Here is a 25,877-nt window from a genome sequence, read left to right on the forward strand (position 1 = left end):
TACAACAGTTTACATTCACAGATTGAAATCTGAGCCCATTTCTAGTATCAAAACCCTTGCAGATCACGTGATCTGTTCAGGTAAATCCTTCCAAGTAACAAAAGCTAAAAAAACCGAACAAACCAGAAAAACCTGGAATAAAGCCAGGTTGGTGGTTGTTCTAGAAACGCCCCAGGTTTTCCACAGCCCTGTAACAATCTGCCTTTGACTCAAGAGTGCCAGCTGCTGAGATGAGCACAGTACAGACTTCTCACAAGGGTAAGGGAGCTAGAGACAGGCCGGCCCTGTGAGCCACTACAACAAGAAGATGACGAATGCTGCCCACTAGTGCTACCACTGGTTCAGCTGCACCAATAGGAGTGTTAGTGCAGACAAGGCTCTGGCGTTTTCCTCACCATATTGATTAAACCTGCAGGTTCGTCTACACTAGGGCTCCTGCTGGTGGACGTTTCTAACTCAGATTCCCCAGACCTTGGCGAAGGAATGTGGAGGTGGTGACTCACTCATGTTTCATGATGTTCAGCTGAGGCAAGGTCTGGTCAGGGGACAGGAAGGTTAACCGGGCGCAGATATCTTTGTAGTCCTGGTTCCGCCGCTCGAAGTCCTCCACGTGAGCAGCGAGGTGGGAATTGACGATGCAGAAGGTGGTGTTGTGGAACACAAATCTCACAGCCACACCACCTTTGTTACCCTGGGGACAGAGTGACCAGTGAGACTGTTACACAAACACACACAGAAGAGGTTAAGCAACAGAGCTGGAACAGGAGAGAGCTGGGGAAAGGCAGGGAGACAATGAAAGCAAGAGGCCACAGACAGGAAGAGAGGTAGCAGGGATGAGAGAATAGGGCAAGGCACTGTACCCACACACACCCCCGAGTCAGCTATTCTGGGGCCATGCACCCACTGATCTAGGCCACTCACCATTTTCCCCATGATTCCAGTCCCCACAGTCTCTGCCATGACATCCCTGATATTACTCAGTTGATCCTTCTTGGCAAACACAACCAGCATCATCCCAACCAGACGGACCACCTGCACCTGCAAAAAAAAATGTTCAGTGAATTTCCACTCCCCGATTCCTCACCCTCTGTGCTGCCCTGCCCGCAGCGCCTCTTTCTGTCGCCCATGGTCACCCAGCACCACAGGAGACTTGGGAAGAGGCTGTGGGCCTTCCGACAGCACCAGCAGGGGATGCCGCTGAGCTCATGGGTACTCATGCTCTGGTGGTCCCCTTGATGCAACGCCCCACTGTGAAAGATTTGAGGCTTCCCAGTGCACCGTAGGCTATAGATTGGAGCCACAGCAGCAGTACCAAACTAAGCTCCCACTGGTAAAACACCAGGGAAGGAAGTGACTGAACTAGTCCTGAACCGCCCAGAGAGCATTTGCTCTTTCTGCAGGAGGGAAGAAGTCAGGTCGTTCTCCACTGTGCAGCTCGTCCAGTCACTAACATGGCACCTGCTGCATGGATCCTGGCTTTGCCACTGTCTCTTCTGGGTGACTCTGGGCAAGTCACTTCATCTCTCCAGCCAGGAGTTTCCCCACCTTCAAAATGGGGGTGTTACTTGCCCCAGCTCTGCAAGCTGTGAGGCATAATTGACCAGTGTGTGTGAAGTGCTTTGAAATGCTCACTAGAGAAGTGCAAAGTGTTATTAATGTTAATGGGAAGGAAACCTCCACATCACGAAGGAGAAAAGCAATGTGCTGTCAGTAGGTGTTACAATCCCTCACTAGAGGAGGAGCTAGAGACAGCACAATATTTTGCAGGACTCTGAACTCTGTATCTTTACTCATGATCTTTATCTGTGACTTCAGTCACTTCTGCTTTGCCTGCAGCTATCTCCTGTGTGATCAGCCTTTCACATGTGAGGGAGATAACTCCTTTAAAATTCAAATAAAGCAAGAGTGTGGAGACCAGGCCTCCTTTAGGGGGTATCAACTCCCCAAGCACTCAACTTTCCCGCTTTGAGTAGCTAACTTGTATCACTGGGCTCTACCTATAAAAGCAGTGAATGGATGTCACTGCAAAACACAGTGGGGGAACAGAAAGGGGACATTAACTAACATCTTAGGGCAGAGCCACCTGCTGGAATGCCTGCTACACCAGCAAGAAAAGCTGTAGTGACTCAGTCCTGACATGCAACATTACAACTAAAGTAATTCTTCCCCAGGGCCCAGTCTCCTAGCTAACTTCCCCTATAACAGCAATTATGTTCCTTCAAGGAAAAGCGATTCAAGGCTCTTCAGTACAAGACACACCCAGTTTTTATAGTTATGGAGCAGGCAGAACAAAGCGGATGTGGAATTTGAACCCAGTCACCACCTGTACAAGGGCTCACATCTCACACTGAGCGCTTGTCCCATCAGTGCTCGGGTGGTGTTTTTCGGTTTGTTTTATTGCTCCACTCATGAGGCACCCCCAAATGGCCAGGGAGCTATTACTGGTGGATTGTTCTGCCCTACAACTATCTCCAGATTTATTCCAGTAACACGGTGACTCTCCCTGCCCAGGAAACTATTCCATCAGCGGTATCAGGTACACATCCTGGGGGACTTAGCTCTTGACCATTTTGGTAAGGGGAGTTATGGGGAAATGTGAGCTTCATTCCGACCCCCCTTCCTGGTCCTACCAGCTGATGCCAGAGGAGACTGTTGAGTAGGACTCACTTTCTTATACTTGGCCTTGGGGTGCAAGGCTTTCTCCACAGCAGTCAGCCACTCTTGTTCCTTTCCAGACTCAAAGTAGAAAAAAGCCTCTGTGCTGAGATCCAGCTCCTGGAACCTAAAAACAAGTCATTTAGGACATAGAATCATAGAATCATAGAATATTAGAGTTGGAAGGGACCTCACGAGGTCATCCAGTCCAACCCCCTGCTCAAAGCAGGACTAACCTCAGCTATATCATCCCAGCCAGGGCTTTGTCAACCCTCAGCTTAAAAACCTCTAAGGATGGAGATTCCACCACCTCCCTAGGTAACCTATTCCAGTGCTTCACCACCCTCCTAGTGAAAAACTTTTTCCTAATGTCCAACCTAGACCTCCCCAACTGAAACTTGAGACCATTGCTCCTTGTTCTGTCATCTGCCACCACCGAGAACAGCCTAGCCCCATCCTCCCTGGAAGCCCCTTTCAGGTAGTTGAAAGCCGCTATCAAATCCCCCCTCACTCTTCTCTTTTGCAGACTAAACAAGCCCAGTTCCCTCAGCCTCTCCTCATAAGTCCTGTGCTCCAGCCCCCTAATCATTTTTGTTGCCCTCCGCTGGACTCTCTCCAACTTGTCCACATCCTTTTTGTAGTGGGGGGCCCAAAACTGGACACAATATTCTAAATGCGGCCTCACCAATGCCGAATAGAGGGGAATAATCACTTCCCGTGACCTGCTGGCAATGCCCCTCCTAATGCAGCCCAATATGCTATTAGCCTTCTTGACAACCAGGGCACACTGCTGACTCATAACCAGCTTTTTATCCACTGTTACCCCCATCATCACCCTTCTCTCCCAAGCCAGTCCCCACTTTGTACCCCCATTAGAAGATGATGCTGCAGGAGGCCCAGTCTGAATCGCTCTATGGTCATCCATCCTAGAGGAAGGTCACCTGGGGCCTAGCTCAAATGAAGGCACCAGGGCTCCATTGCAATGTCTTACAGGCCCCTTCCAGAGACCATTTCCCTGAGGGACACTGGTTTTGCCTGCCTTGCTAATGCTGGGGATGAGCTGGGTCTCAGCTGGTGTCTCATTGAAAGAAAGTTGCTTTGTTAGCTCAAGAAATCTACTTGACTTTAGGCTGCTTCTTTGCATTGTACTGTACTCCAGCCCCGGGAAGGAGATTCCCCTCCCTTCAGAGTCCCAGGTTACATTAGGCACCAGTGTAAAGTTTGGAGTCCGCTGGGAAGCCTGGAAATTTGAAAAGAATAAAATTCCCCAGTGTCCAAGAGAGCGAGACAAGATGCTGTATGTGCAAGTCAGCAGGAGTTCACTCCTCACCCGACACAGTAGATGTCTGGGGGGTCTGGGTCACAGACAAGCCAGGGTTCCAATCCACTATCTGGAGACTGGCCGTTCACATTCCACGTTCCCACGAAAAACCTGCAATGCACACAAGAGCAGCCATGCTACTGGGGCAGGAATGTACTGACTGCACAGGCCCAGATGCTCTAACGCACATGACATGAAGACAGGGAGTTTTTGAACTGCATGAGGGTCCTGTGTAGAAAGCCACGTGAACTATAGCTAAGAAGAGTGAACTACACAGAACATGAAGAGCTCTGTCCAAGACTGCAAACCACAGAGGATTCTGGGCATGCCACATTTCTACTGTCCTAGTGATGTCACAGAGCTCTGCAAAGCAGGGGACACTTCACAGGGGGCCTAGCTACATAACCATCCTCTGTGCATGCCGCAAGTGAATTCCATGGCAAAAGGTGCCAAATTGGCATTGTCATAGCATAAGGCAGCAAGGGCAGCAGCAGTACCAGCTCCCCTGCCAGCACCTCTGCCAGCATGCCTTAGTTCTGTTCACAGGCATGGAGGAGTTCAATCTGCAGCCACTAGGCTGAGATCACCCATAAGGACACCAGGAAGTGCCCGTATGATGGCTTGTAGGGTTGTATTGTGGACACCTATCCACCTATAAACTGGACTGAAACCCACCTATTTATTTTGCACAGGCCATCCATCAGCAGGAGCTGACTTTGAGACCTGGGCTGGGTTCCCGGCAGTAGCTCACAGAAGCTGTGAAAATCACTGCTTCTCACTACCCCATCATGCACTGTACCTCACGGGTATGGCTCTGGCGCAGCCCTGACCTGAAGCTCTGGATGTTGACATATTCCTTCTCTCTCTTGGCAAGCAGGTGTTTGATGAGACCCTCTCTTTGCCCAGACTGCGTGCTGGGCACAAACAGCTTCCGCATGGTATTGGTTACTTTTGGCTGGTCTCTGGCTACACCTTCCCTCTCTCGGTGAAACCTAAATAGGAGACAACCACAGAATTCAAACTGGGGTTACTCCCTAGGATACAGGAGGGTGAAGGGCACAGCTCTGGGATGCTACTTACTGCCTAGTAAGTGGCAGAGGAGGCGGCGGAGGTTCCCGGCGAGATCCCATTTGCTCGTTTTGTAAATTTCTTTTCTTCTCCAAACTTATGGCATTGAAATTATCCTCAAAGCCTAGAATGCCTGGAATGACAGATGCCTGGGTGGTGAGACTGAGGCCCGGCAGATGTGCTTCAGAAAGCAGCTTAACAAGACTAGACCCTAGATGGGAGCAACCTAACTCCCAGAGGGGAAGCGAGGTGCCTACAGGAATGTGGGAGAGGCAGGAGGTACCAGCATTATAACAATCCCGATGGTGCCAAGGTGCTGAGGGGAAGAGATGGTGACAGAGGCGAGGGGGAGCAGAGAGTGAGGAGATAGACCGACAATAATGAACCAAGAGGGATTTTGGCAGCGGGAGATACAGTACGTCAATAAGACATTAATCCATGGTAACACCACACTGGAACCAGGAGGTGGGCTTTTGGGAAGGAATGAGGGGAGAAGCACTAATCGGGCTGCTATGTGGCAGGGTCAAAGAAAATCAAAGCTCCAGCAGAGACCACAGTTTCATATGTATCCCACCCAACCATTCAGAACAAGGGCTCATGACTGTGCCCTGAACACAGGGCAGCAAATGCGGAGGGGGACTCACTCGAGTACCTGAAACAGATGACTGAGAAGGAGCTGGGAGGTTTTTTTCCACCTTATACCAGCTGGCTGGTTCCCTGTGCTCCGGAAGAGGCGCTTTCGACTGGGCTGGAGAAAGAAACATCACCGTCAGTAACTGCTCTTGAAGCCAAGCGTCACACATGTGGCTGGCCGTGTGGTTACCTTCTTGTACGTTCAGCACTTCGGTGAGGAAGCCCAAGCAGTGCTCTTCATCGGGGATCTCAAAGAGGCGCTCCGGTGTACAGTCGCCCTGTATCCTGATCTTGCAGCCAGCTTCAGACATACGAACACACATACCAAGACACAGACAGGTTTGGCTTCTTGACCTTTAAACCAGTGTTTCTCAACCTTTTAAATAGCAAGTACCCCCTAACTTCTGAAAATTTTAATAAGTACTCCAACATGCAATTTTCCACTCTGAGAAATACAATCCTTTCCCCCTTTACTGCTGGACAACTGTATTTCTCGTAAAGCAGGAGAGTTCTGAGTTCTGCAATGCTGTGTGGCTGTGACAGATCATAAAACCCCTTGCTGTTTCTCCCTTTCTTCTTCCTCCATATAGGAGCAAAGATCAATGACAGCCAATCACTATGGTCTGACAGCCTCACACAGGTGGGAACTTGTGAGGTATGACCAAGCACTAGCAGCCCACCAGAATGGATAGCAGCGCTCCCCATGGCCGTCCCTAGGGGCTATGGGCCTGGGGCAAATCACACTGTGTGGGCCCCCCTTAAGATTTTTATACTGGTAAAATCTAGGGCTGTCAATTTCACTGCTCAGCTACAGCAGTAACAAGTAAACTTGTGGGTAGAGCCCAGCTCCAAGATTGGGCAAGCGGCTGTGCTCTCCACCTGGCTTTCTGGGCACCGGGCTTTGAGCCGGGGAGGGAGGCTGCCACCTGGGCAAGTTGCAGGTGGCTGCCATCTGGCTACCAGTCCGGGAGGTGGGCAACTGCTACCCAATCCGAGCGGGGGCAGAGGAGGCTTACGCGCAGGCTGGGACCTGGGGATGTGGGTAGGTGGCAGGCAGGTGCTGCCCATCTTCAATCCAGGGCACGGGAGGCTGTCCCTCAGCTCAGAGCCAGGGCACAAGTGGCAGCCACCCAGCTGTGACCCCAGCTCGCAAGGTGCAGGAGGCTGCTGCCGGGCTCCCACCTGAAGCTGGGACCGTCCCAGAATTGCGGCGGCTGCTGTCTACCTCCCAGCTAGGAGGTGGGACCAGGCGGGAAGCCGGTGGCTGCTGTCCGCCACCCTTCACTGGGGTTTTCTGCCACGTACCCCCTGCTTGTGTCTCACATACCCCCAGGGGTACGCGTACCACAGGTTGAGAAACTATGAGTTAAACCATGACTGTGAGCAAGCCACTAGCTGCCATTTGCTTCTCTGGGTTCATTATGGAATTCCTCATTTATCCAAAGGGATGCTGTTATCTGGACATCTAGTCTATTTTAAAAAGTGAGTCTGAGGCAGTGTTACTGTGCCCCTGAGATCCCACCAATTTGTGGGTGGGAGGAGGTTACAGTGTCATTTTCCTGATTTTTAAGATGACTTCTCTTCCCTGCTGCTGTGTGAAAGGCACTCACAAATAACAGGGGAAGCTGCCTTCATACAGAACACTGCAAGCACAAAATGCAGTCAAATGCAGTGTCAAATGGAGGCAGGGATCCAAGGTGGTATTTGGAGCAGTAGGTGCACATTTCCAGACAGGAGAGTGATTACAGATCCCCAAGACAAGCAGTCACCAAAGATAACCTAACCCACAAGGGCATCTGTTCTCCCCACCTCCCACTGGGCAGAGCAAAGCAGACCACGTATATCTGTTTACACTGCATGCAAAGCACTGTGGGACCTCCTAGGAGGCCCTGATCCAGTTACACTTCCAATGAGGGCATTGCTCAGTGTACTGCCCCTGCACTCCAACCATGGGGCTGCCTCTGTGGCAGCAAGGAGTACAGCAATACAGGATGGCAGCAGGAAAGTGAGGGGCTGTCAGGTTAAGCTCTGGGGAAAGTCAAACAGGCGCACAGGGAGGGGACTTGAGAGAAGCATTAAGGGAGAAGTTAACTCTCTGCCAAGTGACTATCTTTTGATCTAGATGTTTAGATCACACGCCTTGTGGTAAATGACCACTTTCCAAGAAATAAAGCCAGCCAACCCCTTGACAGCATTACAGAGAACACAATCCACAGCTAGCAAAGGGACAGAAAATAGGGGTAGGGCAGAGGGCATAAGGGGAAGAGACAAGGGGGAGGCAGAGTGGGTGAAACAGGAAGGAATGTATATCAGTGATGGAGAGATGATACATTTCTTGAAGAAAGCTCTCATAACAGACTCACTGTTTGTAGCTATATCAATCAACAGAGTTTCTTCAGCCTCTGGGAAAGAAAAGAGAAGGATCAGGAAAGTTCAGCCTGTCCAAGAGTATGGAGGAGACTCGGTATACACAACCAAAGCAAAATGCCCACCTTCAACACACTGAGATCCCAGCCCCTGGGAAAGGAACAAATTGCTTCTATTTGTCTCTCTCCATTAGTAGTGGCACTACTGTAGAGTTGCCCCTCTGGCCAAGCCAGACTAGACAGAGGTCCCCCTGCAAATGGGTCTCTTCCAATTTGGGGAAGTTATCCTGCTGAGGGTTTTGTTTTCAGTGAGGGACACTAGCCGGACAGTCCTGGAGACTGCCCCAAGTGCAGCACGAGCAGTATCAGCAGCGCAAGTTTCCCCACACACACCATTCCACCAACAAGCCTCATGGCTCGTCTACACGGAGACTTTTACTGGCAGAAACACGTCACAGTAACAATACTGGTATAATGCCCCTCATGGACACTTACTGCAGAAACAAGTGTCACCCCCACAAGGAAGTATCACAATATAATTATAACAGTATAGTTCTACCAGTAAATTTCCCCAGTGTGTTCAGAACTCACCTCCCATTATATCTTTGGCCTCTTGGGGCCATTAGTTGCCATTCCAGGCAGCAGTTTTTGATGTGAACATGTATCAGCTAGGAAGTGGAGAAAGGCCACATTATGTCACAAGATATGTCACAAATAGCCACTGGTTTTCAGTCACTACTGGATCATGCTGGATATTGATGTGCTCACTACACAGAAGAAGGCAAGCACACATGATATGGGTTTTAACCATGTCACAAGGTGGGCCTGGGAACTTGAACACAGAGCAGGCGCCAAGGGCAGACACCACTTGGCTGGGGCCCTGGGCTAACCCAGACAGACAACTTTCTTCTCTCTGTGCTAACCAAGGGCTCTCTATGCTCTGTTCCAGTTCACTAATCAACCCTTCCGTTTTGACAACGCTGGCTGAACGTCACTGCAGGTGCTGTTGGAGGTGTGTTTCTCTCTAAGTCACCCTCAGGGGTCTGCCTCAGTAGGACTCACTGAATGGAGCTCCTGGTGGGAAGCAGGAGTGCTGAAGGACCAGAGGCCCAGCCTAAAGAGATGGTGAAGCTGTGGAGGTTACCCTCAAGGAAGCTTGAGACCCCTAGGGGGTCCAGCTCACTTATGGGGCCCTCCCAGAGGCTGTTCCAAACCTAGGTCATAGCACTGGACCTGTGAATCCATGACAGCTCTCATGGCTCCAAATCACATGCCAAATTCCACAAGACCTCAAACCTACCCCGGGGCTCAGAATCTCACGGGACCCAGCCTGTCCTGTCGTTTTTGCCCTCTCCCATAGTGGGAGCCACCAAAACGCCCCCTCGCTAGGTTCGGGGCCACCTCAGGGCTACAATAACATGGGATAACAGGATCTAGCCAAGCATCCACACATCAACATTTATATTGAGATGGGACAACTCCCCACACAGACTTGGGAGAAGAAAGAAGTAGGAAGCTGTAATCTTAAACCCTGAATTTTAGTTCCACAAGGAAGTCCCCAGTCTGTACATCCAGGGGGGAGGGGGAAAGCAGGGGACTTCTGGCACTGTGGGGTAGAGCTGGGATGGTCAGTACCTTGCACACATCTAAAACGGCTGTTGATGGGAATGTTATCCTGCTCAGGAGGGTCCTTCTCCAGCGAACGGATAACCAACCTGGAAACAGAGAGAAGACTCATAACAGCACAAAACCTAAAAGGTTCTAGGGCAAAAGGTATTGCTGACATCATGGCTGTATTTCTCCTGGAACCAGAGACCACAGCCCCTGCTCTCCATCACTATGCTGCTGGGGACAGTGGGGAGGAGCATTTATTAGTTGATATACGGGAGATGCATGCAAAAAGATGCAGATGGAGGAACAGCTCCCAAAGATGCTCCCTAACCTGCAAGTGATGGAGGAAGCACGCTACGCTCTGGGGCAGCTCCCTATACCAGAGGAGCTGGGAAGTTGACTGGGGACCCACTACCACGAAGCCGGGCCACTTCTCTGGCTGTTTAGAGGACAGGATCTCCAAAGCAAGAGGGAAGACTTCAAGAGCAAATGTGCTCATGGCGGTGGCAGGGGCCATTCCATTTCTCTGGCCTTAGCAACACACAAAATTGTACAGTTTTAACTCTTCCAGTGGCACAATCCCCTACTGTGGAGACACTTGTATCAGCATAAAGGGCCTTTGCACTGGTATAGCTATTCCTGTATGGGAATAAGCTCTATGGGCACAAGTTACCTGTTTACTGCTATGGCTGTATCTACACTAGGGGTTGTACAAAGACAACGACTTTGGTTAAAAGAGCCCCACATTGTTAAGTAAACGAGTTAACTTGGCGCAAAAACTGTTTGTAGAGCAGGCCTCAGTGCTGTTTCATCTACACCAATAACTTGTGTGTGCTCCTGTGCTGCAGGGAGGGATTTATCTACCCTTACATCCTGCATGGAAAGGGCCTTTCCTGACAAGCTTCAATACAAGTTTCTATCTTCTCCTCTTTATGTTCCTCCAAGAAAAAAAAGTTAAAAAACCTACAACCAACTTTTTGGACATGCAAGCGATTTTCACTTTTTCACATGGATTTTAATTTGGTGTCATTAAAGTTAAAGTTTTAAATGTTAATTATAAGTTCACAACAATAGCTGCCAGTCTGATGTTAAGAGTTCCACCTCAGCACTCAAGGGCATAGAAACAATTTGCTTTTAATTCCAAATGCAAGACAGGAGCTCAGCCACCCAGAGCAAAGCATCCCCAAGAACATATTGAATAGTCACTGAAAACTTTCCAGATAGTTGTCTACCCACCAACAGCAACTAGGAAAAAAAATCCACCTGAATTTTCTGTTCTTTATTATAAAAAGATAAAAACCTAGGCAAATAATTAAATGTTTCCTGTAACCTGGGATGTAACATCACACTACGTGACACGATGGAGATTTCCCTGAAGTACCCCATCCTCCTAAGGAGCAATATTCCAGAAGATGTCTCTTCAGCAAGCAACATTCACATAACACCAACTGAGTCTATTCCAGAAAGACGTTACTGAACTAACCATTGCCTTGGCCCACATGTTCGAGGCAAGGGATGCTGATGGAATCAGAGCAATAGAAGAAGTGCTCAGACACGAGTGGAGAGGAAGAAGGTCCCACCAAAGCCTTGTCTCTCTCCACCGAGATCATGGGATATTCCCACCTCCCCCCAATACACTATCCCTGGGGGGGACGTTCTTACACAGCTGCCCCAGCCCAGACACCCCGGTGAAGACTGAATGATGCCTTTGCCTAACTCTGCCAATGTGCCCCAAGAGGGTGGGGGAAGGAAAATGCCAGGCCATGCCTCCAAGCTGTCAGTGTGCCCCGAAGAGTCCCTGCCACCTGCCAGCCTGGAGGCGTGCTCAATCCTGCTCCTGTGAGCAAGAGTAACTCTAGACAGGCCGCCTCTCCCGGAGCCGGGGCAGCCGGCCGTGCTACTCACTCGCACGGCCCGTGGCGCTGGGAGAGGCTCAGGACACAGGGCTCCCTCCGTCCGGCTTTCACCTCCACGGCATGGGCACGCAGCTAAGGAAGTCAGCAATGCCAGACAGCGGGGTCCTCCCAGCCCCCAGGGCCGGTCCCCCCCGCACCCCCGGCTGCTAGGGTCCCCGCCCCCGGGGTCCCTCCCACCAGCCCCCAGGTCCTCCCCTCATCCCCAGCTACTGGCTGCCCGTCCCGGCCGGCGGATTGGATACATCGAGGCTCCAGGCCGCGGGCGGCAGCGGCGGCTCCATGGCGAGGCGAGGCGAGGCGAGGGGAGCGGCGCGCACCGATCCGGGCCGGGCCAGGCCAGGCCAGGCCGCAGCGCGCGCGCGACTCCGTCTCCCGGCGACTCCCGTCCCGATCCGGACTCGTCTCGGAGCCGCCCAGCGACTACAGGGGCCGGCCAGAGCGGCGCCTCGGCCACGCTGCAGGGGCCTCTGCCCCCTGCCGGCCGGGGGAGCGCACAGCACCGCGCCTCATCAGGGCCCGCGGGCTCCCCCCGCCCCGCCCTGCGCGGAGCCTGTGGGGCATCATATGGGGGCTCAGAACAGGGAGACCCAGCCACGGGTCCGCCGGGCGAGACCCCCCCTGGCAAGGGAGCCCCTAAGCAGGCTCCCTCGCTCCGAGCCTGCCCGCACATGCTGGCTCACACCAGGGCAAGCGAGGCACGGGCCCACTGGGTGAGACCCCAGGCTAAGGCCTGCCAGGCTGCTGCCACCTGGCACCATGGACCCGACCTCAGTCCCTCCGCCAGTTTGCAAAGCGCTGCTGCAAGCACGGAGGCACAAGAACTCCCAAACCAGCATGCCTGCCACTCCAGCAGTGATCATGATCATGACATTGGTTCGCTGCCCTCCAGAAGCGAGGTGCGATCTCTGAGTGCTTCCACGGCAGTGCCTGTGAAATGCTAGGTTAAGCTGATGTCTGTCTTTGTGTAGTTAATATGGATGAAAAGCTTAGTAAGCCATCTCCAAAATGAGAGCCAAATTTCAGATATGGGCTCCGCTGTTCAAACCCCATACATCCCTGGTGAGGACTTGGGGAAATATTTGCAGTTATTACCCAATAAAAACAGTTACATCCTAGTCAGAAAGTCTGAACAAATTATTCCGTGGTTCAGTACCAAAATCATCTCTGTGTTATTCAGGTAGGCATGAAGGAGTGAAACTAGTTTTTAATCATTGTTAGTTAAAGTGTTACTGGAAACACTAACCTCCAAAGGGTTTGTTTTATTATGTGAGAAAATGTAAAAGGTGAAAGAATAGACAGGTGTTGTAGAGAAGCTCCTCTTTATGTCAAGACTTTGCAAATATACAGCTGCATCTCCACTTTGTTTGGCTGCTACTTTTTCTGAAGTTGCTTCAGCTCCTGCTCTGAGAGTTTCCTTTCCTTGAGCTGCCTGCAGCCTCTCTTTCTGCAGCCAGAACTTTCTGCAACTTCTCCTTCTCCAGGTTGCCTTTGTCACTGTGCCTAGAGCAGAGGTCCCCAAACTGTGGGGTGCACCCCCCTAGAGGGGCATGAAGGAATGTTCAGGGTTGTGGCAGGGCCCAAGCCAGCCCCCACAGGGGGAAGAGAGGGAGCACCACCCAGTCCTGCTCTGCCCTGAGCTCTGCTCCAGATGGTCCTGCCCCTCACCCATGGCCCACGCTCAGCCTCAGCCCCCTGGCCGTGGCCCCTGGCGTGGCTGCAGTCTTGGCTCCCAGTTATGGCCTTGGGTCCTAGCCCAGCTCCCTCCCCACAGCCCCTGGCTTGGCCCCAGGCACAGGGCCCCAGTGCCCAGCTGTAGCCTCAGTGGCTGGCCCGGCTGTTATTCAAATAACTATCACAGGATCTTTTTCAGGGGATAAGGCAACAAGTCACGTTTATTGTGAATACAGAAATTTGGCAAATAGTACCAATAAAAAAAAAAGTAACACTGTAACATCAATATTGTTCTTTACTTAGTGAAATAGTATCAATAATGTAAATACTAGGGAAATAGTATCAACATTGTATCAATACAATTATGGAGATTCTTGTTAATAAAATATACTTCGTTGACACATGTTTCAATGGGTATTTCCATTCACACTCACACACACTGACAGGCATACACAGACATGGAGACAGACAAACATACATAGGGGTCTCACAGCACCTCTTGGTGCTTGTGATAGTCACTGGCCAGCTGACTGTAGCACAAGGGTGAGGAGCAAAGTTCTGCCGATGCACATCGGTACTCCTGGATGGTGTGGTGATGTAAACCCGAACCTCTAGCCTTCATCTTTCTGTCCCATTTTATAGGGAAAAGACCCCATGTAAGTCTATGGGTTTTTGCTTTGTCATGCTGCATCTGCATTTGGTGTGATCCTTAATCACCCACATTATTGCAAGCCTGATCAGATTTTGTTCTTTAAAGTGGGCTGACTCCAAAGTTATCCCGGTGAGCTCCTCTTCTGCCAGTTGAGTGGTAAAAGTTATCTTCCCTCCTTTCTTCCTCCCTCAAACGTTTTAGGTGAGGCTGATGTTTTCTTTGTCTGTTTCAACATCCCTTACTCAGACCAATTGTTCAGTCACTCTCCCTGTCTACACCCACCTCAATTGTTCAGCTATTCACCCTCCAATCACTCAGTGCCAACTCCTAGCTGAAGAATTCACATATTATTTTCAAAGCAAACATTATTTCATTTTTGCCAGTGTTTTTCACAATTAGGTACGTAAATTACATTTCACAGTGTGGCTTCTTATACTTAAAATAGGGTTTTTACAAATATATTGAAAGTGGGTAAAATGAACAGATTTCAGTGGAGTGGTTTTACAAACAATCTTAAAACAAATAGAATTATAGAAAGTAAAGACAGACTTGAATTATTATGCAGTAACTGGATATTTTAAAAAGGCTGAAGTGAACATTTCAAAGGGTAGAACAATAAGAATCAGTTGAGGTTTTAACTTTTGATTAAAGTTACAATGCATCAGGCTGAAGTGCCTCTTCGTAGGAAGAGGGAAGGGGGTGTTTGTGGCTCTGTTCTTTCATGTATTTAATGAAAACAGGATTGGGCCAACACAGCTTCGGCACCCCAGCCACGCCCCGCTCCCAGCCCCATCCCTGGACTATATGTCCCTATTCCCAACCTTGCCTCTGACCCTGACTGCAACCCCCATGCCCCACCTTGGCCCCTCACTGCAGCCCTGCTCCCAGCCCCAGCTGAGGGGAGAGGGGAGGGGGACAGGAACAAGGTGTGGACATGATGTAAAAAGTTTGGGGACCACAGGACTAGAGGGTGCTGTGCAGATTTTTAACAGAGAGGTAGTTAACTATTGGAACAGTTTCCTGAGGGTCCTGATGGATTCTCCAAGCACTTGGAGTTTTTACATCAAGAGTGGCTATCTTTCCAAAAGATGTGCTCTAATACAACCACTAGTTTGGGGGCTGATGGAGGAATTTCTATGCCTGTGTTATGTAGGAGGACAGACTAGATGACTACAGTGGTCCCTCCTGGTATTAAAATTAATGAACCATTTTGTTCTGTTTACCCTGATGGCAGACATTTCCACTGTGACTGAGGAGTGGATCTATCCATCACCTTCTTCACTCTGGAAGGTTAGGCTCTTTTAGCTATATGCTGGGTTCAGGCCACTGAAAGCCTTGAAGATAAAGATCAACACCTTGAACTTGACCAGACAGTGTGTGGGAAGGAAGGAGGACAGATGTGATGTGCTCATGGTAGCCCATGCTGTAGTGTACTAGTTGGTGTCCTTCCCCAACAAGACAGCTGCTTCCGAAGATGGTGCAAGAAACCCTGCAGAAAGAAGATATGGAGTAACCTGCCCACAAGGATTGATTCTTCCTAATCTCTGCTAGTTAGAGGTTGGCTTATGCTCTGAAACAAGAGGATTTAACTCCAGTTCAAACCACTGCATTATTTGATTATTTGGGACCCTCACCACTCTAACTTTAGATAGTCTTGATATGCAATACTACTAAGCCCTTGGCCTCAATGGTAATTAGAGGCAGTGAGTTCTGGGGGTTAATTGTGTACTGTGTGTCACACTGGCTGGATGGGGTGGGGAGGAGGCATTTGTTATATTGTTTGACATCAGTGTGTCAAAATCATAATAATTCATGTGAGATATGCCATGTCAGGTACTGTTAGAAAGGCTATAATGTGCTAAGTAAGATGATAATACTTATGTTCATGTGTTATGTGTGTAATGGAAGTTATAGATATGTTTGGTATATCAGTATTTCAAATTGTGCTGAGTAGCATCTCAGACAGGATGGCTGTAGAACAATAGCCTGCTTAATGGCCCACTAAAACACTCACAGGTGCAAGGGGCCCAGGGGGAGAAGCCAGGGATGAGTCACCAGGACTTGCTCATGTGACTCTGGACTCCATTTTGGTTCTTATGAAATTCCACAAACAGCATGGCCAGGGCCAGGAGGTATATGAGACAGAGGCCTGGGGAACCTGGCTGGTTGGGAAGCCTGGATTCAGTGCCACCCACCAGTGCTGGGAGAATCTGCTCTCTGTTTTACAGCCTGCCCTGACCTTGGCATTTTCAGGTGGCTGCCCCAGGCACGGAAGGGTCACACTGTGCAAAGGATTTCTACTTTTTAATTCACTGCCTTTTGCTTTCTTTGTTCCTGTATTCTGAGCAGGGGTGAAAAGAAGTTCCTGATCTATCTTCTCTGTTAGTTCCCTTCTCCCCGCTAATGACGCTCTCATGCTAAGAAGATAGCTGCCTATTTAATCCTTGGCATTGATGCCGAAATGGCCAAACTAGGTGTCACTTGAGATGCGGGGCTTTTCTAAGTGGGCACCAGCATCAGCAACTGGACTGGAACCGCCAAATTAATTTCACATATACTCATTTATGACCTAAAGAAGAGCTCTGTATAAGTTCAGAAGCTTGTCTGTCTCACCAACAGAAGTCGGTTCAATAAAAGATATTACTTCCCCCACCTTGTCTTGTTAATACACTAGTATCAGCAGCCATGCAATGGCAATGACTTCCAATCAGCAGTGACCTAGGCTGGATTCAGGCCTGTGACCAAGAGATGAAAGACTCTGGCTCTTGCCTCCAGTCATCAGTATCTTATTATTTTGTGACAATTGTTCTTGTTCAGCGTGGGAACAGTCTGAGTGAAGTGCTCAATAACTCTCATTTCCTTTTCCTAGTTAATAAATCCTTAGTTAGTTTACTATAGGGCTGCCTACCAGCATTGTCTTTGGCGTAAGATCTAGAGCACCAACTGATCTGGGGTAAGTGACTGGTCTCTTGGGACCGGGAACAACCTGCTGTGCTGTGATTTTTGGTTTAAGTGACTTTGTATCACAACGTCCAGTCTGTCTGGGTGGCAAGATAGACTGTAGAGTTTATGGGGACCGCCTGTGACTCCATGGTAAGACTGTAATACAGTCACAGTTGTCACTGGGTTGGTGAAATCTAATTATAGAACACACCACTAGTTGGGGAGATCAGCCCAGTTTTCTGACAGTCTGCCCTGAGTCTGCCCATTCATAGTTGTGAGCTATGTCACCAGACAGCGTGAAGGTTCAGAAAGTGGCTGCAGGACAACCACTATAAGAAGGTGACACAGCCCCCCCATCCTTTTTTGTCTGGGGTTTGAAGGCCCTGCAGATTTGGCAACCATTTCAGCTGTGACCCTCATCAAGGCACTTTAAGTACCTGGAATGAGGGTCACTCATCAGCATACATTTTTTCCAGCCAGCACATGTGTAAAGCCCAGAGACTGAATGGTACCTCAGTACTGATCAATGGTACCCCTTGTGTAGTAGGGATCCACTGTCCAAAATTGATAAATAACAAAGAAAATAATAAAGAAAACCTGCACTGAGTACTACTAACTATTTACAGAAGGGAGATAAACCCCTGGAGGGAGAAAATGCACAGAAGGAATTGATCATAGAAGATTAAGGTTAGAAGGGACCTCAGGAGGTCTTTAGTCCAACTCCCTGCTCAAAGCAGGACCAACGGATGGGGTCAGGGACGGCTCCACCCTTTATTTGATTGTGCAGCAGCATGAGGATACAGAAGGCCCCAAATGAGTACCGCTAAGGGAAAAATCTCCGACACTGGTGCACTGGGTGTGCACACATCTGAAGTGGAATGGATATGTGCAATCCTTCAAAGAAGAACTAGTGACTAGAGTCACACCTGCCTAGCATTCTGGTTCCTAGGGCCATAAAATCCTGTATTTCAGTTACTATTGCCTTTTCTACCATGGCCATCTTGGGGCCTTTAAAAAAATGACCATGGCAACACTAATTATTAGCCCTTCTCCTTTTAATCCTGCCCCCTTATCCAGATCACCTACACCTTTTCCCTCTTTGGGATTACACACGTCAAATCCATGTGTGTGCTGGGAAACCTTGAGAGCTAAGTTGGGTGAGGCACTGGAACACACTGAAGGGAACACCCTTGCCCTGGACAACGGGGAACAGACTGGGACCCAGATATTCAAAAGTACTTATGCTTCTAATGCCCATTGATTTCTGAATGCCTTTGAAGATCAGGAAAGGGCAGGAGAAAGGGAAGTGGGAAGGGGATGTTGAGCCATGATACCCCTGGGAAAAGTTTGCCGGCCTGGCCAGCCTGGAGTTGGCTGCTTTCACTGCCGGCCTGTGTTTCCCCAGAATCACTCTGGATGTGACCAGATGCATCTTCTCTCCTGGAGACATCACTGACCTGCCTGGTGCTGCTGTGCTCTAGCCAAGTGCTGCTGGATCTCCGTGCAAGTAGTGACCCTGAGGGCCACAGCAAAGGGCAGTAGCAGTAAGACTCTGGCCTCATACACTGATGAGTCTGTGGGTCTCTGAAAGCAGAGCCTGTCGGTCACAGTGTTGGATCATTTCCCCCTCAGTGACTTTGGCTATTTGTCCTTAAAGAAAAAATCTTCCTGTGGATGCCAGAAAAGGGGCAGTGGTCCCCTCAGGACAGAGCTAAGGTGTGCTGGGGGAGATGGGGTGGGAAGCTCAGAACTAAATGACCCTGAGGTTGTGTGTGTCCCTGGGGGTGGGGGGAGGACCATCGAAGTGCCAGTAGCAAATTTACAGATGTGGATCAACTGCTCCAGATTGCCACTGGCCCCACCTCCCAGCCAGAGCAGCGCTGCGTCCCCGCCCCTCCGCGCTCGGCCCCCGCTTCCCTTCCCGTCAGGACTGGCTGTAATTCTTCCTCCCCTTTGCACGTTGCGGCGGCCGAGAAGCGCCGATTGGCTGAAGTGACCATCTTATTTGCATGCTGTGGGTGATAGGCTGACAGGGAGGCCTCACGCGGGGCATGTCGGGAAGCCGGCGGGCATTTTGAATGGCCGTGCGGTGAGTGGCGGCGACTCCGAGTTGCCGCTGCCGCCGCCGCCTCCTCCCCCTCCCCCCGGCGTGCGATGGCGGGGCTCGGCCCGGCGGGGCTGTACGAGAGGTGAGGCTGGGGCCGCGGCTGCGGCCGCGGGGTCCGGTCCCCCTCGCTATTTGAGCGGAGACGGGGCTATGCCTCCGGCTTGGCCGCTGAGCGGCCTGTGGGCTCGGCTGGGCATCTTCCCGATGCTACAGATGGGGAAACTGAGGCACGCGGAGGCTGCTTACCCAAGGTCGCCTGGTCGGCCAGCGGCGGAGCTAGGAATGGTTCCGGTCCAGGGGCCCTTCCCTAGGACACGCGGTTGCTGCCAGGCTGGTTAGTTACACCCAACACCGGCCGGCCGGGCTGGGGACCCGACAATGGGCCTGCTCTGCCTTGCCGGGAAGGGCTGCAGTGTGTAGCTGTGACAGGGCCGGCGAGAGGAATCGCATTGTCCTGCTTGTCACAGCCACTTTCAGCGTGGGAGACGCCTGATGTGTCTCCTTCTCCGCCCCCCCATCACACTGAGCCAGGAACCATTCACGGGTGCAGAGCTGCGCTGTGCTGCTGCGAACATCGGCCCCAGGCTGCCTTGTATGTAGCCCAAGCTGTGCCCCTCACTCTCACTAGCTCCGCCCCCCAGCTGGGACTCCTGTCCCTGCTCAGCCAGGCCCCTAGCCCGCCCAGTCTGCCCTATCTCCATACTGGGCCCCTTCCTCCCCTCATCCCACAGAAGGGTGATGTGTATTTTAACTATTCTTTTTCTAGATTTCAGCTGTTTCAATTTGTTACCTTCATTCCCTGCAGCCCAGATCGCAGCTCACATGGAGATGCAGGCAAACAGGCATAGGCATCCCAAGGGGAGCAGGATCCCCCAGATTTTAGGACATAAAGCTGATAGGGAGAGGGGCAGGGATCTCCCCCAGATCCTAGCACACACAAAGGAGAGAATTCAAGGCTGACAGCCCCACCTCTAAACCTCCAACTTCCTCTCCTATCCCTCATATTCCTCTCCTGTCTCCTCCCCCTAATCACTTCCCTTCAGCTGAGCCCCCCCCCACCCCCTTACTTCTCCTACCATCCATTCCCATTTATCCAGCTCCCCATAATGCTCCCACTGCTCACTGCAAACCCAAACCCCTCTTCCCACCTACTCTTGCATCCCTAATCACCTTCCCCTCCCAGTGAGTATTTGCATGTGTGATTTATTTTCTTTCAAAAACAGTTTCAGCACCTTGGGAATATTCTGCTGTACTCAGATTCCATTTTCCCAAAATCCATTTCCCCCTTTGATGGAAGCAAACTGGAGCAGTATGCCTGCTTTTTTTACTTCAGATTTTGCTCTGGGTTGTATTCGAAGAACAGTGCCTGGGGTGGTGCATAGGTTATAGTCATCAGATCTATCTTCAGAGGCACCCAGGTCCTGTGATGTGGAAGTGGTTTTCCAGATAGTTAGCCCCTCTCTCTCTCTGCATGTGTCCAGTGTAATCCTTTGTGTGTGCTAATGGGCAGGTCAGCCTTAGTGTGCCAAATTGGAGATGCAAACTCTTTTTCAAATAATGTTGTAATTTGACTTAGCCCAACAGAGCACATGGCACCCAACAGCCTTTTGTGGGAACCCTCATGTGTTTTTGACCCTGGTGTGATGATCTGAGCCCTGGTTTGATCTCTATCTGTGGGCAAAAAAAGTTGCCAGAATGTGTCAACTTTAAGAGAAGCTGGTTTTTTTGTTTTTTGTTTTTTTCTCCTCTGGGAGCTGTATCTCAGCAACCCCTGGGTCAAATGTCCCCAAAATTAGCTCACTGTGCCCACATGAGGAACACTAAATTTCAGGGCAATCTGATTAACTGTATGGAGTTTAGAACACTTAAAACAGTCAAGCTTTAACTAGAAAGCTGCTGGTCTTCACCTTAACTATAACAGAGGTGTTGTTCTGCTGTAATGAAGTTCTTGGGCAGTTTGAATATATTAAGTGCTGTACAAACATCAGCTTTAACAATGATAAAAGAAATGGACATGTGCATGTTTGTGTTAATTGCTTGACTCCAGCAAACACTGCTCCTTTGTTTTTGTGTTCTACAGGTATGTGACTCAGGCAAAAGAAGAGGCCAGGAATGGAAATCTGGAAGAGTCTCTTAAATTCTTCAACCTTGCAAATGAAATTCATCCCAGTGAAAAGCTGAGGAGCAGAATCAAAAGGCTGGAGGAAACGCTTGCAGAGCTGGCACTTGCCGAGGAGGAGGAGGAGGGATTTGTGGATGTGTGTAACAGTGGTCTAATGATCTACGGAGAGATGCACAACAAACTCTTTGAGCATCAGAGACAAGGTGTGGCCTTCCTATACAGCCTCTACCGTGATGGAAGGCAGGGGGGCATATTGGCAGATGACATGGGTTTGGGAAAGACTATCCAGATCATTGCATTCCTTTCTGGGATGTTTGATGCTGAACTCATAAAGTTTGTACTGCTGATCATGCCAACCACCCTTGTTAGCAACTGGATGAGAGAGTTTGCCAAGTGGACTCCAGGAATGAGGGTGAAAGACTTTCACGGCACCAGCAAGACTGAGCGTAACAGAAAGCTAGAGAGAGTCCAAAGAAAGAATGGCATAGTGATCACAACATATCAAATGCTGATCAATAATTGGCAGCAGCTTTCTAGCCTTAGCGGACAAGAGTTTGTCTGGGACTATATTATTCTTGATGAAGCCCATAAAATTAAGTCCCCATCTACTAAAACCACAAAATCTGTATATGCTATTCCTGCAAGAAATCGCATCCTCCTCACAGGAACACCAGTCCAAAATAATCTGCATGAGATGTGGTCCCTGTTTGACTTTGCATGTCAGGGGTCCCTTCTAGGAACAGCGAAGACCTTTAAAATGGAATATGAGAATCCTATTACAAGGGCAAGGGAGAAAGATGCAACTCCAGGAGAGAAAGCACTTGGACTTAAGATATCTGAAAACCTAATGACCATTATAAAGCCATACTTTCTCCGAAGAACTAAAGCAGACATACAAAAGAAGTACAAGTCTGACAAAGTGGAAACCCATCTTCCTGAAGATCAGAGTAAGAACATTGCTCCTTTAATGCCTTCTCTTACCAGGAAAAATGACTTCATTGTGTGGGTGTATTTAGCACCAGTACAAGAAGAAATATACAGGAACTTTCTCTCTTTGGATCATGTGAAGGAGGTGTTAATGACAACGCGGTCACCTTTGGCTGAGCTGAATGTCTTAAAGAAGCTATGTGATCACCCCAGGTTATTGTCAGCACGAGCATGTAGCCAGCTTGGCTTGGAAGAAGGTGGTTACTCTGAGCAGGGTGATGAGAATGAAGGGGATGCATTTTCAGGAGCTAACAAAATAGAGCATCTCTCTGATGAGATTCTGATTCAGGAGTCTGGGAAATTGCTGTTCCTCATGGGACTTCTAGAAAGGCTGCAAGAGGAGGGGCACAGAACTTTGGTATTTTCTCAGTCAAGAAAAATGCTGGATATCATAGAGCGCATTTTAACTCACAGACATTTTAAGACCATGCGTATTGATGGAACAGTGACCCATTTAGTGGAACGAGAGAGGAGGATTAACATCTTTCAGAGTAATAAAGATTACTCTGTCTTCTTGCTTACTACACAAGTAGGTGGTGTAGGCATAACCTTAACGGCAGCTAACAGAGTGGTGATCTTTGATCCCAGTTGGAACCCAGCTACTGATGCCCAAGCTGTGGACAGAGCTTATAGGATAGGACAAAAAGAAAACGTAGTGATTTATAGGCTGATTACCTGTGGTACAGTGGAAGAGAAAATATATAGGCGACAAGTCTTCAAGGATTCATTAATAAGACAAACTACTGGTGACAAAAAGAATCCATTTAGGTATTTCACTAAACAGGAATTAAGGGAGCTCTTTACTTTGGGAGATACTCGAACCTCTGCAACACAGATTCAGCTGCAGTCCTTGCATGCTACCCAAAGAAAGACTGACTTGAAGCTGGATGAACATATTGCTTATCTGCACTCACTGGAAATGTTTGGCATTTCAGATCATGACTTAATGTATACACGAGAAACAGCTCAAGAAGAACAGGCTGAGAATGAAGAAGCTCATCAGTATATTCAACAAAGGGTACGGAAAGCCCAAGAGCTGGTCCAGTTAGAATCTCAGCTCAAAGACCAACTGATGGGGAGAATGAAAAGTGATACCGAAGGAGCGTGGCTGAGGCAATCAGTACTGTCTTCCCAACCAAAAAAGAAACCACCAGAGTTGAACACAAATCACTTTTCACCACCTGTATTAGTTGAACCTGCAAATGAAGAAGCTGTTGATCTTACAGAGAATGAAGATGTTGGTAATGTCAGTGTTAGAATGACAAGTTTGGTTATTGTGGATTCAGGAGATGAGCAGTCGGCACAGGATGTGTCTAATATAGATATTAATGAATCACTTACTAGCAGTAAGATATTGAAACAATCCAATATACAAGAATCTGAACAAAAACTTGATACAAGTTTTATACCATCTTCCTTTGGAGTTCACTCATTTGTTAAAAAAGGGAGTCATAGTCCTGAACCAAGAAGACACTCTCATCGCTTACTTGTAAACTCACATAGCATAAATGATGTCCAGATTACCTCTTCGCTGCATTCACTGCCTTCATTTCATGAATCTGTCATTGCTGATGATTCTAAAAGACAAAGAAATGCAGAAATGTCACTTCAAATTTGTGATCCTCTTCCTAACCCAGGAGATGATGGGAATGAAAACCCAGAGCTAGCTTCTCCACTACCATCCAAACATTTATTGACTGGCCTGTCACAATACCCTAGTGGGTGTCAGAGGTCTCCCGTGAGCAAAGCCAGTTTGGAGGGTACATCTGTCACATCTCAGTGCCAGGCTGACTTCAATCTTGTCTTGGAAGACTCTGAAGATGGACAGGAAGAAGTCTCAAAACGGGAAAAATTACTGGAGGACACAGAAAACACAGGCTTTCATCTCAAAGCAGGAAGCCACTGCAGTTCTGCAACAAAGTCTTGGGTAAGAGAACATGATGACTTTGGGAATTCCTGGAATGTAGCCAAGAACAACCTAAATGACTCTCTACCAGAGAGTGAAGCCTTGATGGAAAGTGGGGGTATTGCTGCCATTGGCAAAAAGAAATGGGCTAAAAGAATTGTTTCTGATAGTGAAGATGATGATTCAGTCATGATTTTGGATGAAAATCTGCCTGAAAAAATGTTCTTGCCCTTAAACAGCCCTCTATGTCCATCTCTGACTGGGATTAGTTCATCTACTCCTAAATGTAATAGATCTATAGTAGACCCCATTTTTTCCCCGAGAGGAAACATGTCTATAGCTTCTAGAAGATCTCTTATTAATGTAGTGTTGGACCAGGTTGAGGATATTGAAGAAACCATGGGAGCTCTCAGCCAAGCAGAGGATAGTGATGAGGTGCAAGAACTTGTGGTAGAAGAAGCTGAAGAGCATAGTGTGGCGTCTGTGAAGCCTGAGGAAGAACCTATTGGAGAAACACTTGATACAGAAGGTACAACTAGTTATTTAGATAATACAGAGTCTGAGGCAGATGAAATTGAGGAAGAGTCTCAGGAGGAATCTACAGGTGACCCTGAGCTGTTATCTGGTGAGCAAATGGACTGCTTTTCAAAGGAGAGTGCCGGTCAGAAAGATATTATTCAGACTACTCTGGATTCCCTTCATACACCAGATAATTATGGTGCCCTGATAGAATGTGGGAAGAAATTGAAAGACAGTGGAAAACTACAAGATGCACTGAACTGTTTCTTGCAAGCTCTTGACATAAAAAATGGAGATCCTGAAGTTATGCTTATAACCTTAAATTTGTATAAACTACTATCGCAGAAGTGAAGATTTCATTCTTTTGGGAATTGTCTTGTAACCAATCACAAACTCCAACTTTTTTTGGGGGGGGGAGGACCAAAACTTTATCTAACCGGCAGAATTGACTTTAATAATAGCTGAGATTTGATTTAAAAAAAAAGGGGGGGGGGGGAGAGGGTGTCTGACACTGACAGAAGCTACACTGAGGTAACATTAAAACTACCAAAAAAACCTTTGAAGGTAATCATACTCCATTTTTTTTTTTTTTTGAGAGGGTAGTGTAGAGCAAATTTTACAGTTACCTTGCTCACAGAGATATATTGTTTCAAGGGCAGCTTGTAAACTAGCACTTGGGTGCCGGAGAGAAGGCTCTTCAATTTGCATGCAATTCACAAAGGGAAAAAGATAACTAATTGCATGTTTAGAAAAATGTTTAAACCAGTAAAAAAAAAAAAAAAACTTTCTATGTTCCATGTCCATTTTATTTGTAATATATTAAGTTGCCTCTCTCGGTTTTATACTTTTGCCTTTAAGTTTAATCAATACATCTTGTTCCACCATAGACCAAATGAAGAGGGAGACTTGATTATTAAAGCATGGAAAACTGTTTGGCTTCACACTGGCATCCTATGCTGGTCATTGCTGCATGTGGTCATCTGATTTACTGTTGGGAAACTATTATTGCTGGGCCCCTGAACTGGCCTAGTAGAGGTGTTCCATGGTACCCACTGCTACTCGCTATCTCTCATTGACGAGGCTAGGAGTGCTGTGTAGCTACTCCAAGCTTCCTGGTTGGGAATGTTTGAACCTTTCATCTTGGCCCACACATCTGCAGAACAGTCAAGAGTAGCTTCAACCGATCCAACTACTGCTGTGACTTTCTTACCCTTCCTGGGAAGATGAGGGAGAGCAAAGCACTACCAAGTTAGGAGCATCTGGAATTGCAAGCAGGGTACGCTTTCTTGATAGACGCTGCCTTGTTCTATAGCTAACCTCTAGCTGTTGGGGAGGGGGCTGTGGGAGATAGGGCTCTTTTCCTAAATATTTGTAGCTAAAATATAGTGTTCCAAGGTCAG

At 48.7% G+C, this 25,877-nt stretch overlaps 2 protein-coding genes across 5 annotated transcripts in view; one reads left to right on the forward strand and one right to left on the reverse strand.

Moving 5' to 3' along the window:
• The window catches only part of OCRL (OCRL inositol polyphosphate-5-phosphatase), a 31,168-nt gene extending 19,862 nt beyond the window's left edge, over nucleotides 1-11,306 (reverse strand). For all 3 annotated transcript variants that reach the window (XM_067548502.1, XM_067548501.1, XM_067548504.1), the window contains exons 1-10: nucleotides 9,679-11,306; nucleotides 8,041-8,079; nucleotides 5,868-5,978; nucleotides 5,697-5,792; nucleotides 5,057-5,177; nucleotides 4,807-4,968; nucleotides 3,986-4,087; nucleotides 2,668-2,782; nucleotides 922-1,038; nucleotides 504-691 (exon numbers count right to left, since the gene is read on the reverse strand). In XM_067548502.1, coding sequence (XP_067404603.1) covers nucleotides 504-691; nucleotides 922-1,038; nucleotides 2,668-2,782; nucleotides 3,986-4,087; nucleotides 4,807-4,968; nucleotides 5,057-5,177; nucleotides 5,697-5,792; nucleotides 5,868-5,978; nucleotides 8,041-8,079; nucleotides 9,679-9,832 — 1,205 coding nt within the window. In that variant the 5' untranslated portion in view covers nucleotides 9,833-11,306. The remainder of the gene's footprint in view (nucleotides 1-503; nucleotides 692-921; nucleotides 1,039-2,667; nucleotides 2,783-3,985; nucleotides 4,088-4,806; nucleotides 4,969-5,056; nucleotides 5,178-5,696; nucleotides 5,793-5,867; nucleotides 5,979-8,040; nucleotides 8,080-9,678) is intronic.
• A 7,597-nt stretch (nucleotides 11,307-18,903) lies between these two features.
• On the forward strand, nucleotides 18,904-24,890 carry ERCC6L (ERCC excision repair 6 like, spindle assembly checkpoint helicase). 2 transcript variants are annotated; one of them, XM_067548505.1, is made up of 2 exons: nucleotides 18,904-19,025; nucleotides 21,024-24,890. In XM_067548505.1, exons 1-2 carry the CDS (start codon nucleotides 18,991-18,993, stop codon nucleotides 24,826-24,828), a joined length of 3,840 nt encoding a protein of 1,279 aa, XP_067404606.1. In that variant the 5' UTR covers nucleotides 18,904-18,990; the 3' UTR covers nucleotides 24,829-24,890. The 2 variants fall into 2 exon arrangements, with proteins under 2 accessions (XP_067404606.1, XP_067404607.1); XM_067548506.1 differs by lacking the exon at nucleotides 18,904-19,025 and adding an exon at nucleotides 19,069-19,277.
• The last annotated feature ends 987 nt before the right edge of the window (nucleotides 24,891-25,877 follow it).

Source organism: Emydura macquarii, unplaced genomic scaffold (assembly GCF_026122565.2).
Source record: "Emydura macquarii macquarii isolate MOO-44397 ecotype Brisbane River unplaced genomic scaffold, CSIRO-AGI_Emac_v2 contig_1253, whole genome shotgun sequence".
NCBI classification, from domain to species: Eukaryota; Metazoa; Chordata; order Testudines; family Chelidae; genus Emydura; species Emydura macquarii.

Excerpts from the sequence above, each read along its gene's own strand:
- ERCC6L (XM_067548505.1), top strand. The coding sequence starts at position 18,991 with ATGGCGGGGCTCGGCCCGGCGGGGCTGTACGAGAG. Across the intron at positions 19,026-21,023 it reads CCGGCGGGGCTGTACGAGAG|GTATGTGACTCAGGCAAAAG; the intron begins GTGAGGCTGGGG and ends TGTGTTCTACAG.